The 14,132-nt window shown below is 35.4% G+C and overlaps 1 protein-coding gene across 1 annotated transcript; it reads left to right on the top strand.

Annotated features, from left to right (window-relative positions):
- Window positions 1-423: 423 nt before the first annotated feature.
- sla1a (Src like adaptor 1a) lies at window positions 424-4,295 on the top strand. The gene is made up of 8 exons (XM_084423589.1): window positions 424-661; window positions 1,190-1,291; window positions 1,374-1,467; window positions 1,669-1,755; window positions 2,525-2,628; window positions 2,755-2,886; window positions 2,971-3,100; window positions 3,215-4,295. The coding sequence occupies exons 2-8, from the start codon at window positions 1,225-1,227 to the stop codon at window positions 3,417-3,419; spliced, it is 819 nt and encodes a 272-aa protein (XP_084279715.1). The 5' UTR covers window positions 424-661; window positions 1,190-1,224; the 3' UTR covers window positions 3,420-4,295.
- The last annotated feature ends 9,837 nt before the right edge of the window (window positions 4,296-14,132 follow it).

Consider the following 14,132-nt stretch of genomic DNA (forward strand, 5'->3'; position numbering starts at 1 on the left):
CTTCCTTTTTCTCTGGCTGTCTGAAAATGTACGAAATGGTCTCTCATTTGAAGGATAAATGGTAAGCAGTTCTACAGGGTTGTATGTTCTGCACTAGATTACATTTTTATGTCCTTTTAATGTGTAGATATGGGCGTCTTGCTGACAGAAACTCACACTGTAGAAGCACTCACACCCAGACCTTCACCCACTAATGCCATACACAGGAAGTTGCACAACACCCATTTGAACACACCAAACCGAGCGCTCAAAATCACATATTTAAACATCACCTTAAACATTGCAGATTGTGCTTATTTGCATTAAATAATGAATTGCTGTCCTGTATTATATGCATATATGCAAGAATTTGTAATCATTTCTGTTGGTGCACGTTGAGGGGATGAAGGAAGACATAGTTAGGGAACTCTTCCTCATTTTACCAGAGGAAGTATGTGGCTATGTTCTGTTTTCAGCAGACCAGCGCTCAGTTTAGATAAGCCTGCAGAGCAGTGCAGGCCACTCAGAACTCAACTGCTGTTACGGCTGGCCTTCGGTCGGAGACCAGGGCAATATTTCTTTACTCTAAACCACCTGCTTCTACTTTATTGAGAGCAGCCACCCAGAACTGAAGCTTTGCCCTCTGGAGGAAACATGGATATTTAACTGCTTAAAGTGAGAGGTAAGAAAACGAATTTATGTGCCTAGCATATTTCTGTTGGTGTGGAGTGGGAAATAAAAAAGAGTTTTGACATTTATAGGCTGTTTCACTGGAAAAAGAAAGAGTGTCAAGTGTTATCCATTGAGATTTATTTACCTACAGTAACCTCCCCCTGTAAATCATATTTACAATAAAAATTAGTGCGCAATAAAGATTGTGCGCATACCATGTTTGATGTTTTTATGCATTCATTTTGAGGATGGTTAAAGGCCATCATCAATGTAAATGGCATTTTAAGTGACGAGTCTCAAATGAACAGGTCAATCTAGGAAAAAATGGAGCATATACAGAGGTTTTGTTGCATTGTAAAAAATGAGTATTAGACCTTGGCTCTCCGCAGCTTCCCTGTTCTATATTTTCTCAGCGATAACACATTAGTAGAGAGGAAGTTGCAAAATTAAACCGGCTGTTGCATTAGCCGTTGGACTATCAAATGCATTGCTCAAACGCTCCATTGTATAAACATGAAATATGCTTTTTAAATTTCAGCATCTGTAGAGCTGCGGGCTCTATAACCTGCCATCATGGGCAATGTGATGAGGCCGGAAAAGTCGAACCCAGAGCCTAACATCATTGACTCCATGTTTAAAGGTAAGCTATGGTTCTTCACCTGCTGTATTCCTCAATATGTATACCAAATGTGAGTCTTTGACATAACTCAAATTGTTTACAGACTGCGACAGTCTTGTGGTGCTTGCTGATTATCCGTGTCGTGACATAAGCGTACCTATCTTTAAGATGGGGGACAGACTCAAAGGTCTTTCAGAGTAAGTGCTCTTTTAAGTAAATATAATGTGTTTCATGCTATCTAACAACAAACACCTGTAATGTATAATACATCAGCACCTTGTGAAATGCATCTTTTATTTTAACATTCATGTGCATAATACATATACTGCATAGTTTATGTATACGCATACAATCTAGAAAAATGTCTTTTAATGTACACGTCAATGAATGCTTTACAGAGATGGTTGCTGGTGGAAAGTGCGTTCTCTTCAAACAGGAACTGAGAATTACATTCCAAGTAATCATGTGGCAAAAGTTTATCATGGGTAATTATGAACTGATTATCCTCACTTGTCTACTGTATGTTTCATGATGATCCCAGAAGTGCAGAATATCATCTGGACAGAATACAATACAATACTGAATGATCATTGACGTGAGACAATCTCTTTCAGAACATTTATAAAGTGCGACACTTTCTAAACGTTCTTCTATGTAAGGTTTGGGGTCGGTAAGATGTTTTCTAATGCTCACCGAGGCTGCATTTATTTGATCCAAAATACAGTAAAACACTAATATTGTGAAATATTATTACAATTTAAAATAACCGTTTTCTTTTTTAATATATTTAAAAATGTTCTAATATGCTGATTTGGTGCTCCAAAAACATTTCTTATTATTATCAATGTTGAAAACATTTGTGCTGCTTAATATTTTTATGGAAACCTTGATGCATTTGATTTGTTTCAGGATTCTTTGATGAATAAAAAGTTCAAAATAACAGTTTGTAACATTAGAAAAGGCTTTACTATCCATTTTGATTGATTTGCATTAATTCATGATTTAATCTGATGAGTTAAAATGAATGCATCCTTGCTGAGTAAAGTATTAATTTCTTAAAAAAAGATGTTGTGACCCCAAAACCTTTGAACTGTAGTGCACAACTACACACTGTATGTAAACCGTGTCATATGAAACACTGATCTTAGTTCTGATATACTAAGGACTAAAATAATCCATTTCTTTATTGAATTGGGAAGTCACTATTTTCAATTGGTAACATCATTTCCTCTTTGGCATTTCTTGTTTCTAAAGATGGCTGTTTGAGGGGGTTAGCAGACAGAAGGCAGAAGAGCTTTTGTCATTGGCTGGTAACAGTGTCGGGTCATTTCTAATTAGAGAAAGTCCGCAAGAGAGAGGTAAGTACCAGGAAGTGTCTTGCGTGTATTCACGTCAACAAGTTTATATTGCAAAATGGTTTACACATATTTCGGTGTCAGCAGAAGTGCAAATGACACTTCAGTCATGGCTGCTGTTCCCTGCAGGTGTATATTCTCTCTCTGTGAGACACAGGACCGTGAAGCACTATAAGATATTCCGTCTGTCTAATAGCTGGTACTACATCTCACCACGGCTTACCTTCCAGTGTCTGGAGGACATGGTCAATCACTACTCTGGTGAGACAAAGCTCTCATGCTCTGCTTGTAATGTAGAATGGGTGTGTGATGCATTAATGCTGATGTGTTTCGGTTTCCCCTCAGACTCGTCGGATGGTATATGTTGTGTTCTCAGCGCCCCGTGTCTCGCTTTATCCAACCCTGCCCCGAGCTCAACCCAGGACGCGCCACCTGTGGTGATGCGCCGCAACTTGGATTGGAAGAAAGTGAATAAGTATGTCTCTGTCTTTTTTAGATCATGCTAAGCATTTCCTCCACTTGCTGAGCTTGTGTAGCTTCAATGTGAGCTGAGAATGATTGGTGTATGAATATGTCTTCACATGAATAGGTCTCAGCTTATGAGCCCAAGCGGACTGGATACTGTGGACAGCAAAGATAATATGATGAGCTACGGGGTGAGGAGCAGCATAGCTGCCTATATGTCTTTAACATCAATACCTGAGCCAGAGAACGCCACAGGCCGCAAGAAGAAAAGCAAGTCTATCTATGTGATGCCTGATCACAGTAATATGAATTTAGAGGAAAACTATTAGCTTATGACCACCAATATGTAATAGTTTTGCATCGGACTAGTCGAATCTTTCACATACATGCCCAGGTCACATTTCACCCTAAAATCAAATTGCAGAAAGAAAACCTATTTTAGGACTATTATGATTTGTTTGTGTGTGTGTGTGTGTGTGTGTCTGTGTGTGTGTGTGTGTGTGATAATTTCCATGAAATTTAATTTGAATGTGTTTGGATGTTGAACTTTTTTCTTAATATTCCAATCTCCAATCTCAGTGGTTGAGTCATTAGATTCTTATAAATGTAATACAATGACTTTAATGGCAATACAGTATATACAACTGTGATATGTAAATATTTTACCATTTAAATTCAAATTGCGTTGAAATGAAAAATGTCTTAAAAATCCTATTAGGACCATATCATTTATTTATTTATTTTAATTTTGGGGTGAAAATGACCTACACATGCTCCTGGTGGGTGTTTGTGAGATTTATCCTATCGCAATTTCAGTGTTTCAACTTCACTATTAAAGTAAATCAAGAAAAATGCACACTACCTTGTGACATTTTTAGGGGATGTACATGCTTTTTATTGTACTTTTGAACTTAACTATTAAGCACAATGTTTCTTCCTTATAAACACTGAAGCCAAAACATATATGTTATTGAATTATGCAGCAAAAGAATGTTCTGGAAACAAGTTTATATTGCAGTACTTGACGAGATGTTTTATGGATATTTGTGAGTGTTTGTAAATTTGTAAGCATTTAATGTACATATATGTCTTTATCAAAGAGCCACTGCTGTCTTTCATCAAACTAGTAGGTGTAATTAAAGGAACGAGGAAAGAGCTGAGAGACTTTCTTTTATATTTTAATAAATATTTGCTTTTGCAATGCATTTTGTTTATTGCTCTTCAATGAAAAAAGAAAAAGAAACTGTTTAATATTTTACATTTAAACTGCAGTGTAGAAACACATTGAGCCTCTATCCTCTATCCAAACAGCCACACAAACAAATGCTCAATGTCATAGTAATGTGTGGCTCATGTTGTTCATACAGTGCATTATTCTAATGGTAACCATATGGAGTGTTGTTAACATTCAGCTCATGCAACACAAGCAATCCATAAAGAGAGCTTAAACAAAGACATTAGATGAAAGACTAATGATTGAACTAGCATTTTATCACCTAATGGCACTGCTTATTGTTGCAATGAATTTAATAATTTGACACGTGACATTTAGATTCACATAAAATGCATTAACATTTATTATGCAGCCCAAAATAGATTTTGCAATCAATTGTGACATTGTTTTCATAGCAATTAAGAATGTTCCCCCCACAATTTTCATTACCAAAATGCTTCTGAACATTTTACTTTGAGTTTTTTATTATTACTGTAATGCCACACACACACACACACACACACACACACACACACACACACACACACACACACACACACACACACACACACACTATTGTTCACACTGTGATGTTCTTTCACATAATGTTGTTTCAGTCAGACAGCCAAAACAGAGGATGGATTGGATCACACTGACAGAATGTGATTATCTAAATGAGCATTTTGTTTGTTTATGAGTCTTAATCTGGGTAATTCCAGTATACAAACAAGTGGTTTTGCTTATTTTCTCCCAACATAACCAGAACCAACTACCACCCAGAAACCAACACTACACCCTTGTGTTGTACACAGCTCAACTTGTTTCATGGAAAGATCACAACCTCTCACATGGTCAACTAAACGAGTAGTAGAAAGCCACATGCACCTAAAAATAGCCTCGCGCTTGCTGTTTTATCAGATTGTACTTGATTGACTGAAGAAGGCTATGAGATAGCATTTTCTGTGTTTCGCAACATATAGGTTTTATGAAAGCATGTGGAGCTCACATGGTAGTGCACACATGCTTGGTTTGATGTAAAAATTATTACAGGCTCTTTCTCCTGCTGCTACTCTCATGACATTGTAATTTACTGTTATCAATTCAATCATTGCCAGGCCCAAACTATAACCATTCAAAAGAATCAACTCAAAATCTGAAGTTTGACAATATAAAAGGCTCAAAATGCATATAACATGTGTTAAACATTCCACAGCAAAGGTGGTATAAGATCAAAGGTGCAGATCAAAGGTAAATCTGAAACCATAATGCTCATATAATTGCCAATGAACACAAGGCCTGAAGGATTAATGTCTGAGACAGATATTTCCCATAACAAGCCAAAGAAAAACATGTTACAGTTAGGCTGCTGAAACAGCAACTAAGGCTGGTTTAGCATTAGATATTGTCATAGTCTTCAGATTGGTAGAGCTGCTCCTGGACTTTGTTCCTAAACAGTCCGTAACTAGAGCTGGACCCCAAGGGCAGGTTTCCTTGAGATGGGATGGATGTGGTAGATGGAGATAAAGACTGTGGTAACATCTCTAACATCTGTGTAATGATCTAACAGGTCTCAGGATCAAGCAAAACACCAGAAGCAGTATGTGGTGGTTTAAGCCTTTGATTATAAAACATGCACATGTCTGCTCTTCCTTTGACTGTGAATAAGAATAGAGGAGGTAGTGTTGAACTTTGTGCCATTGAATATAATATGTTTGATATAATTTAGCCTCCAGCCCAGCTGTCTAAACCTGTCATAGACATGTTTAGAAACATGTTTCCGGTGGCTGAAATTTTCTCAGTCAAAAGTAGTCGATCTCCGAATGCAACATAATGAACTGACTCCATATGAGGAAATGTCATGAACTTGTAATTTCAATGAAAAGCATGATTACTTAGATAAAAAATTATCTGTGAATTTATATGGAAACAAGCTTTAGGAGCTTTCCATCTTTACTCTCTTCATGTTACGTTGCATTCGGAGATCGACTACTTTTGACTGACACAATTCCAGCCACCGGAAACACAAACTGATAAAGTGCTTTTTAGTAAACTTTGTGTACACAAACAATGTAATCAATGCTCAAGTTCATGTGTAGAGCCCCTGGTGATACTTCGAGCACAGTTTTATGTTGTCGAGCCTTCATGTTTTAAAAATAGCGATTTTGATGCTATCATAGAAGTGCCCCATGCACTCCCATTCAAAAGGCATTTTGACCTAAAACGAAAATACGCTCAATCTTAAAAGTGCCGTTTCCATTCTAATTATGCTTTTACACAAAAGTTTGGGTAGATTAACAAAAAGAGCCTAGGTTCAATTTTGGCGAGAGTTACCCTTTAAACACAGCCACTTCTGAGCATCTACAGTGCTATGCATAAGTTTAGACACCCATGCTAAAGTTGACTAAAAAGAGGAATAAAAAATCATCTTTTGGAAATTGAACTTAATGCCTTAATTTAAAAAATTAGGAAAAATCCAACCTTTAAGGACACCAATTTTCTTTGTGAATGAATAATGTATCATAAATAAATAAATGTTCTTCCTTAAAATACAGGGTGCATAAGTTTGGACACCCCTATGTTAAATTCCCATAGAGGCAGGCAGATTTTTATTTTTAAGTATTTTTTTTAATTTTCTGTTTAGGATACTATGCATCCTGATAAAGTTCCCTTGGCCTTTGGAATTAAAATAGCCCCACATCATCACATAGCCTTCACCATACCTAGAGATTGGCATGGGGTACTTTCCATAAGATCATCTCTCAATGCAAATCAAACTAGCTATTAGGCTAACTGAAATAAAACCATGCCAATCTCTAGGTATGGTGAATGCTATGTGATGATGTGGGGCTATTTTAATTCCAAAGGCCAAGGGAACTTTATCAGGATGCATAGTATCCTTAAAAAAAAAATCTGCCTGCCTCTATGGGAATTTAACATAGGGGTGTCCAAACTTATGCACCCTGTATTTTAAGGAAGAACATTTATTTATTTACGATGCATTATTCATTCACAAAGAAAATTGGTGTCCTTAAAGGTTGGATTTTTCCTAATTTTTTAAATTAAGGCATTAAGTTCAGTTTCCAAAAGATGATTTTTTATTCCTCTTTTTAGTCAACTTTAGCATGGGTGTCTAAACTTATGCATAGCACTGTAAATAGTTTATTCTCTGGGTCTGACATTACCCAGATAGTAGACCAACATTGAATCAATGTTAATGCATTAACCAAAAGATCATTGAATCAATTTTGAAATTTAACATTGATTTTTCATCAGGTTTGCACCCTGAAATAATGCATTTGTCTTTTCAACACTGAAAAACATTGAATTATCAACATTGATTCAATATTATTTTAACATTGAATTTTCAACATTGTTCCAATATTATTTTAGCATTGATTTTTCAACATTGATCCAATATTATTTAGCATTGAATTTTCAACCTCAACCAAAATGATGATTCTGATGGAATTTCAACATTTAATCAATGTCACCTTGCTATCTGGGTAGCTTTACTCTTGATAGCACTTCCCTGCATCTGGATGTGAATGTTTCTTTAAAAAAAAATTAAATTCTGTATGTTCCTCTATCCTAAATTCCATCGCTCCTATAAGGGTTAAGAGTGTTAGGCCAAATCAGAACCCTGGCTGAATGAGGTTACCCGGGGCTTGAGGCGAGTCTGTAGGAGAGCATAGCGGAGGTGGAAGATGGAATAATCTATTTAGCTGATTTACTCATAAAGTACAGTGGTGGTAATTCTAAAGTTCTATTCAATATTAACTCAGTGATTCATCCAATTGTTACATGTCCTGATCTGTCTGCTATTGTGTGTGATGATCTGTTTAACTTTTTGTTCAGAAAATTGATATCAGGTTGCATGCTGAACGTGGTTTGTATGACCCCTTGCTTACTCGTACCATTTCTGCTGTGTTTGATCAGTTGACATACATTTCTCTACAGTCTTTAGCTGAGATAGTTGGCCAGTTGAAAGCTACACATTGTCACAATGTTATTCCATCAAGATTAGTTAAGCAGACTTTCATTGGTCCAAGTCTATTGGTCTTTAATTAATAGAAGTTTTACAACAGCAGTAGTTCTAATGTGTTTTAAGCATGCTATTTTACAGCCCCTTCTAAAAAGTATTTGATTTAATTACTGGCCTATTTAAAAAATTGTCTGGCATCCTAGAAAATGTCGCTTTAAGTCAATTGCAGACTTTTGTAATTTTTTTCATTTAGGGTTTAAAGCAAATCACAGCACAGAAACGGCCTTGTTGAAAGTTTTAAAGGAAATTTTGATTTCGATAGCTTGGTGATTTTAGTTTTATAGACCTCGGCGCATCGTATGACACCATTGATCACGATATTCTTGTCTCTCGCCTTCCTTCTTAAGTCCTTCCCTTTTAATAGGACTTTCTCAGTTAATTTTGGTCAACATTGTTCTAAAACGGCCCCATTGTTTAGTGGGGTTCCACAAGGAACTATTCTTGGCCCAATCCTGTTTTCATTATAAATGCTACCTTTAGGTTTTGTATTTCATAAGCATGGAGTATCTTTTCATTGTCAAGCAGATGACACTCAGGTGTACCTTTGCGGAAACAAGATAAGAGTTTAGTTGAGTCATTAATGAAGTGTTTACACAAAGTTAAATCGTGGATGTAAAGGGTAAAGAATATTTGTGTACAGTTTGATAATTCTCTGCCTCACTACATTGGTTGCCAATTCAATTGATTTTAAATGGTTGAATCTTGTATATAAAGCATTACATAACTTGGCACCTGCGTATTTAGTGCATCTTCGTCACATACATAAACCACTAGGACTCTCAGGTCAGAAAGTCAGTTGACTTTAGACATTTCTAGGACAAGATTGAAATTAAGTTGTGACCTGGTATTTGCAGTGGGGACTTCGAAGCTCTAGGCTATTTTAAATTAAATATGAAATTACATTTACTTGCATTAGCATTTTGTTTATCAGGTTAACTAACTGCTAACTGCTTCTGTCTGTCATTGTGTGTGTCATGTTATGCTGTTATTATATTACGTTATGTCATGGTGCTATTATTTATCATTTTATTTAATTTTGTAATGTTTTAATTGTGCTTCATAAACAAACATAAACAGACAAGATATATTTTACACATATATCACATAAAGCTGAAGTGTGTATTGTTCATGTTAAAATATCTTAAAGTTTAGATAGGTGAGGCAGGACAAATTAGGAGAACAACTTGAACATATGGGTGCGATAATCGGAACTTATATTTACATGCATGGTTTTGCATGAACATAATTCACTCTCAAGCTTGTGTCTATTTGCCTCCGTTTCCGTTTTTTTCATTGTGTATATGTAAGTGAAAAGGAGACAGTCATGCTCAGTCAACACATGCATCACATCAAAGAGTCAATCTTTTTTTGGCAAGCCACAAATACGTGTCTGTCTTGCAACACTTTTAAAAAAGTATCATGGATATTGTTACAGATACTATAAGTCATGTCTTTCTTCTGCGAGTAATAGATAACAAAAATCATATAAACTGCAGTCTTCAGTATTTGATCTGTAATTAAATTATTCATATGTTTTATGAATGTTAATTTAGATGCCCGTAAAAGCTGAAAGTGATCAGTGAAAGCATTTCCTGTGGAGCTTCCATATAGTTGTCCAATTAATCTCAACTGTGGCATGACCTAACTATCCAGACATTTCCAATTGCTTGCAGGTTTCATTCACTTAGTGTGAGGCAATAAACTAAGACTATATTTAACATTACAAACACACGCAATTTTACAAATAAGCACAACTTAAATAGAGAAAAAGACAATTTTCCTAGGAGCATTTTTCACTCCGTTTTCTGACGTTAATAAAGAGATATGATTTTTATTTTTAATGCATTTCCGCAACCATTTGTGCGTATTCAAATTTCAAGATAGGTAAATCAGTGGAGGGCTTTCAGGGTTCAGTCTGAACTCTGAAGATTATTATCTGTCAGTCATGAGAGTTATGACTCTTCTCTAAAGAGAGCATGTACTGAGAAGTATGCACTGGAAAGGCACATTTAAAGACTTTTCCTCCCGTTTGAGGAAGCAGATGTGTTCCAGATGTGCTCCGACAAAATCATAAAGAAGTCTGAAACAAAAATGGGTATTGCTGTACTATACCAGCGCCTTTATATATACAGTGCTATGCATAAGTGAATACACCCATGCTAAAGTTGACTAAAAAGAGGAATAAAAAATCATATTTTGGAAATTGAACTTAATGCCTTAATTAAAAAAATTAGGAAAAATCCAACCTTTAAGGACACCAATTTTCTTTGTGAATGAATAATGTATCGTAAATAAATAAATGTTCTTCCTTAAAATACATGGTGCATAAGTGTGTACACCCCTATGTTAAATTCCCATAGAGGCAGGCAGATTTTTATTTTTAAGTATTTAAAAAAAATTTTTTTTAGGATACTATGCATCCTGATAAAGTTCCCTTGGCCTTTGGAATTAAAATAGCCCCACATCATCACATAGCCTTCACCATACCTAGAGATTGGCATGGGGTACTTTCCATAAGATCATCTCTCAATGCAAATCAAACTAGCTATTAGGCTAACTGAAATAAAACCATGCCAATCTCTAGGTATGGTGAATGCTATGTGATGATGTGGGGCTATTTTAATTCCAAAGGCCAAGGGAACTTTATCAGGATGCATAGTATCCTAAAAAAAAAAAAAAAAAAAACTTACAAAAAAAAATCTGCCTGCCTCTATGGGAATTTAACATAGGGGTGTACACACTTATGCACCATGTATTTTAAGGAAGAACATTTATTTATTTACGATACATTATTCATTCACAAAGAAAATTGGTGTCCTTAAAGGTTGGATTTTTCCTAATTTTTTAAATTAAGGCATTAAGTTCAATTTCCAAAATATTATTTTTTATTCCTCTTTTTAGTCAACTTTAGCATGGGTGTATTCACTTATGCATAGCACTGTATATATATATATATATATATATATATATATATACTGTATATATATATACTGTATATATATATATATATATATATATATATATATATATTTATTCAAACTTACCCATACATATTTATAATGCATTACTGACCCAAAGTTACTTTTCCGAAAAAGATATTTCTATAAAATTAGAATTTTTTAATTAGAATAATTAGAAAAAGTATTTTCTTGTCTTGGGCAAATAATAACACGTTGGTGTTGGGAATCAACAACATTAATCAATTGTGCATGTTTTTTAAAGGGATAGGTCAACCATGAAAATGTTGTCATTATTTACTCATCCACGTCTTTACAAGCTGATATGCTCATATTTTGTCTGTGATGAGTAAATAATGCTCAGAATTTTAAGCAGAATTGTAATATTTGGGTGAAGTACTCCTTTACGACAACACTTTTACAAAGCATCAGAAGCTTGCAAACAGAAGTTATCACTGCAGCCACGTATGCAAGTAAGTGATGCAAGGTTTATGGCAGGCAGGTGGGATTCTGTTTGGGCCAACAATCTGGTCTCTCTTAATTCTCTCAGATTTGGCCTGTGTCATTCTGTTCAGTTTATCAACAGTGTTTCTGTCTCGACAGGAACTCAAACTTAAGGAAATATCTCTCAAGTGTTTGGGACCGTTGCTCTTCTTCACGAAAGCTTCTGGAAATTTGAATAATACTTTAAACAAATTTAATCTAAATATAACTATGGCATTATTTGAGAGCTTGATTTATCATGTAATCAATATATGACAGAGTCCAACTGTCTTGACCTATATGGAAACTTTGTAGCATCTAAAACTTCAGGGAATAGGTCAGTATTTGTCTGTCTGATTATGAATTCTCTATCTTTGTCATAGATGTGGTCTTGCTGTGCATGGTTATTTATAGAATCTAGGTTAGATGGACTGTGGTGTTCACTTCCTTTATGCATTTGTACTTGGCCCAGTCTTATAGGCTGTGTTGGTATAAATATCAGTGTCAGTGCCACTTTGCTTTTATTACTGTTTAAACATTGTGTACCTTTTGGTACCTCTGGTCACTGGTTATGATGGAAAAACATGATATGAATCTAACATATGTTCCATCAATCCTTTTAATACAAAACTGAGTCTGTAAAATGCAGATTGTAACGACCTGATGTGATAAGACCTTGATTCACCTCCATGGAAGTCGACATAACCACATTTCATTAAATTCCTCAATTGCACTGATACATATTTTACCATCTTCAAAGAAAGTTTAAATGAAAATATTGTTATGAAACAACCCTAAGGCAGTAAGCCATATAAAACTTGACTTTGGAAGTATCAGAGACAAGTTTCCACATAAACCTTCACATTACTTATTTTCCAGTTGGCAATGCTGTGTCATAACCGGAAACATGCAGACAAGACATTGGAACGGCTCTAGTTTTACATTGGATAAACAGATTCTGAAATATTTTCCATTGCCAATGCTTTCCACGAACAGTCATTTCCCTTTGAGATCTGCTAATCAATCAGTCAATAAAAAAAACAACAACAAACAAACAATCAAACATCCAGTTCACGAAACACAAGATGACATGTAAAATAAACATACCGAGCATAAGTAAAATGTCAGGAAAAATTAGTCTAGCCTGCACTAAACTCAGTTTCTCAGGAAAATTGAAATCAAGTTGCATAACCTGTACTAGACTGAATGCATCAGCAAAGAAAATAAGTAAGCCTATGTTTTAGGAAAACAGATTATTAAGAAGGGTAATTACAGCAGGCTATAAACACATCAGCATCTGAGTCTGTACTTGTAGCTAATGCTGCCTTCACATGCTATCAGAAATGTCCTACTTCCCATTTCTGAAGTTGTGAATATGAGCTTGTCGCAATTAAGTGCTTTGTTGTTGGAAAGATCAGGAACCATGGATGACACCAGGTTTATTCTTACCTATTAACTGGGAAAATCCTATTTATCGTCCCATATTCATATAAACATTCACCTCTCTATCTATAGTCAGCTTGCTGACGATTCAGGAATTTTGGTCAAATACAGGCTATTTTTGTTGTGTACAATACATACAATATGCTTCAAATGATTATAGCCTATGTAAATATGCACTATGGTTGTGGAAATACTAATAAAGAACATCAGTCACTCACAGCAGCAATTGTTCTCCCCTCCGCTATGTTTTTTAAGTAAAGTAACTTGGGTATCAAAATTATCTCAGAACTTCCAAGTGTTCAATACGATTTGAGAGGGCGGTCATACTAGGAATACGGTGTAACTAGGAATTATTATTTTTATTTTTTATTTTTTTGATAGCACGTGAAAGCAGCATTAGCTATAGTTTTGGATATCCAAAACTAAGTCCAGTTTGTTGTCGTTAGTTATACTTCCGTTTACAGGGGGTTAGTGAGGAAAAATTATAAAGATAGACAAACATCAGCTTGTGCATCTTTACTTGTGCAATAATTTGGGTTTACAACTTTACATTGCATTTCTTTGACCGACATGACAGATGTTCTCGATGTCCTCGGACATTTACCGACACTTAGTGGCATGGATACAGTAGCACACAAACCGTTTTCTGTTAAAGATCTAAATGTAGAATTGCACTAAAAAAAAACACGATTATTTTATTGCACAAACGGAAATGTAAAGGTACAGGAGAGTTAAAGTCATTCGGCTGTCGTTTGAAACTAATTTGTCATGTGACTTTGACCTCAACATGTCTGCCCCAATAAGGTTAACCACTCCACTCCACTCCACAGCTTTTATTAGGCGACTGATATAGGCGACCAGATTCTTCAGGTGTGTGTACACGATTTTAATCATATTTTTCAAA

Source organism: Rutilus rutilus, assembly GCF_951802725.1.
Source record: "Rutilus rutilus genome assembly, chromosome: 11".
In the NCBI taxonomy this organism is placed as follows: domain Eukaryota; kingdom Metazoa; phylum Chordata; class Actinopteri; order Cypriniformes; family Leuciscidae; genus Rutilus; species Rutilus rutilus.

Coding starts and splice junctions, on each gene's coding strand:
- sla1a (XM_084423589.1), top strand. CDS start 1,225: ATGGGCAATGTGATGAGGCCGGAAAAGTCGAACCCAGAGCCTAACATC. Junction 1,468..1,668: donor AGACTCAAAGGTCTTTCAGA/GTAAGTGCTCTT, acceptor AATGCTTTACAG/AGATGGTTGCTGGTGGAAAG. Junction 1,756..2,524: donor GTGGCAAAAGTTTATCATGG/GTAATTATGAAC, acceptor TTGTTTCTAAAG/ATGGCTGTTTGAGGGGGTTA.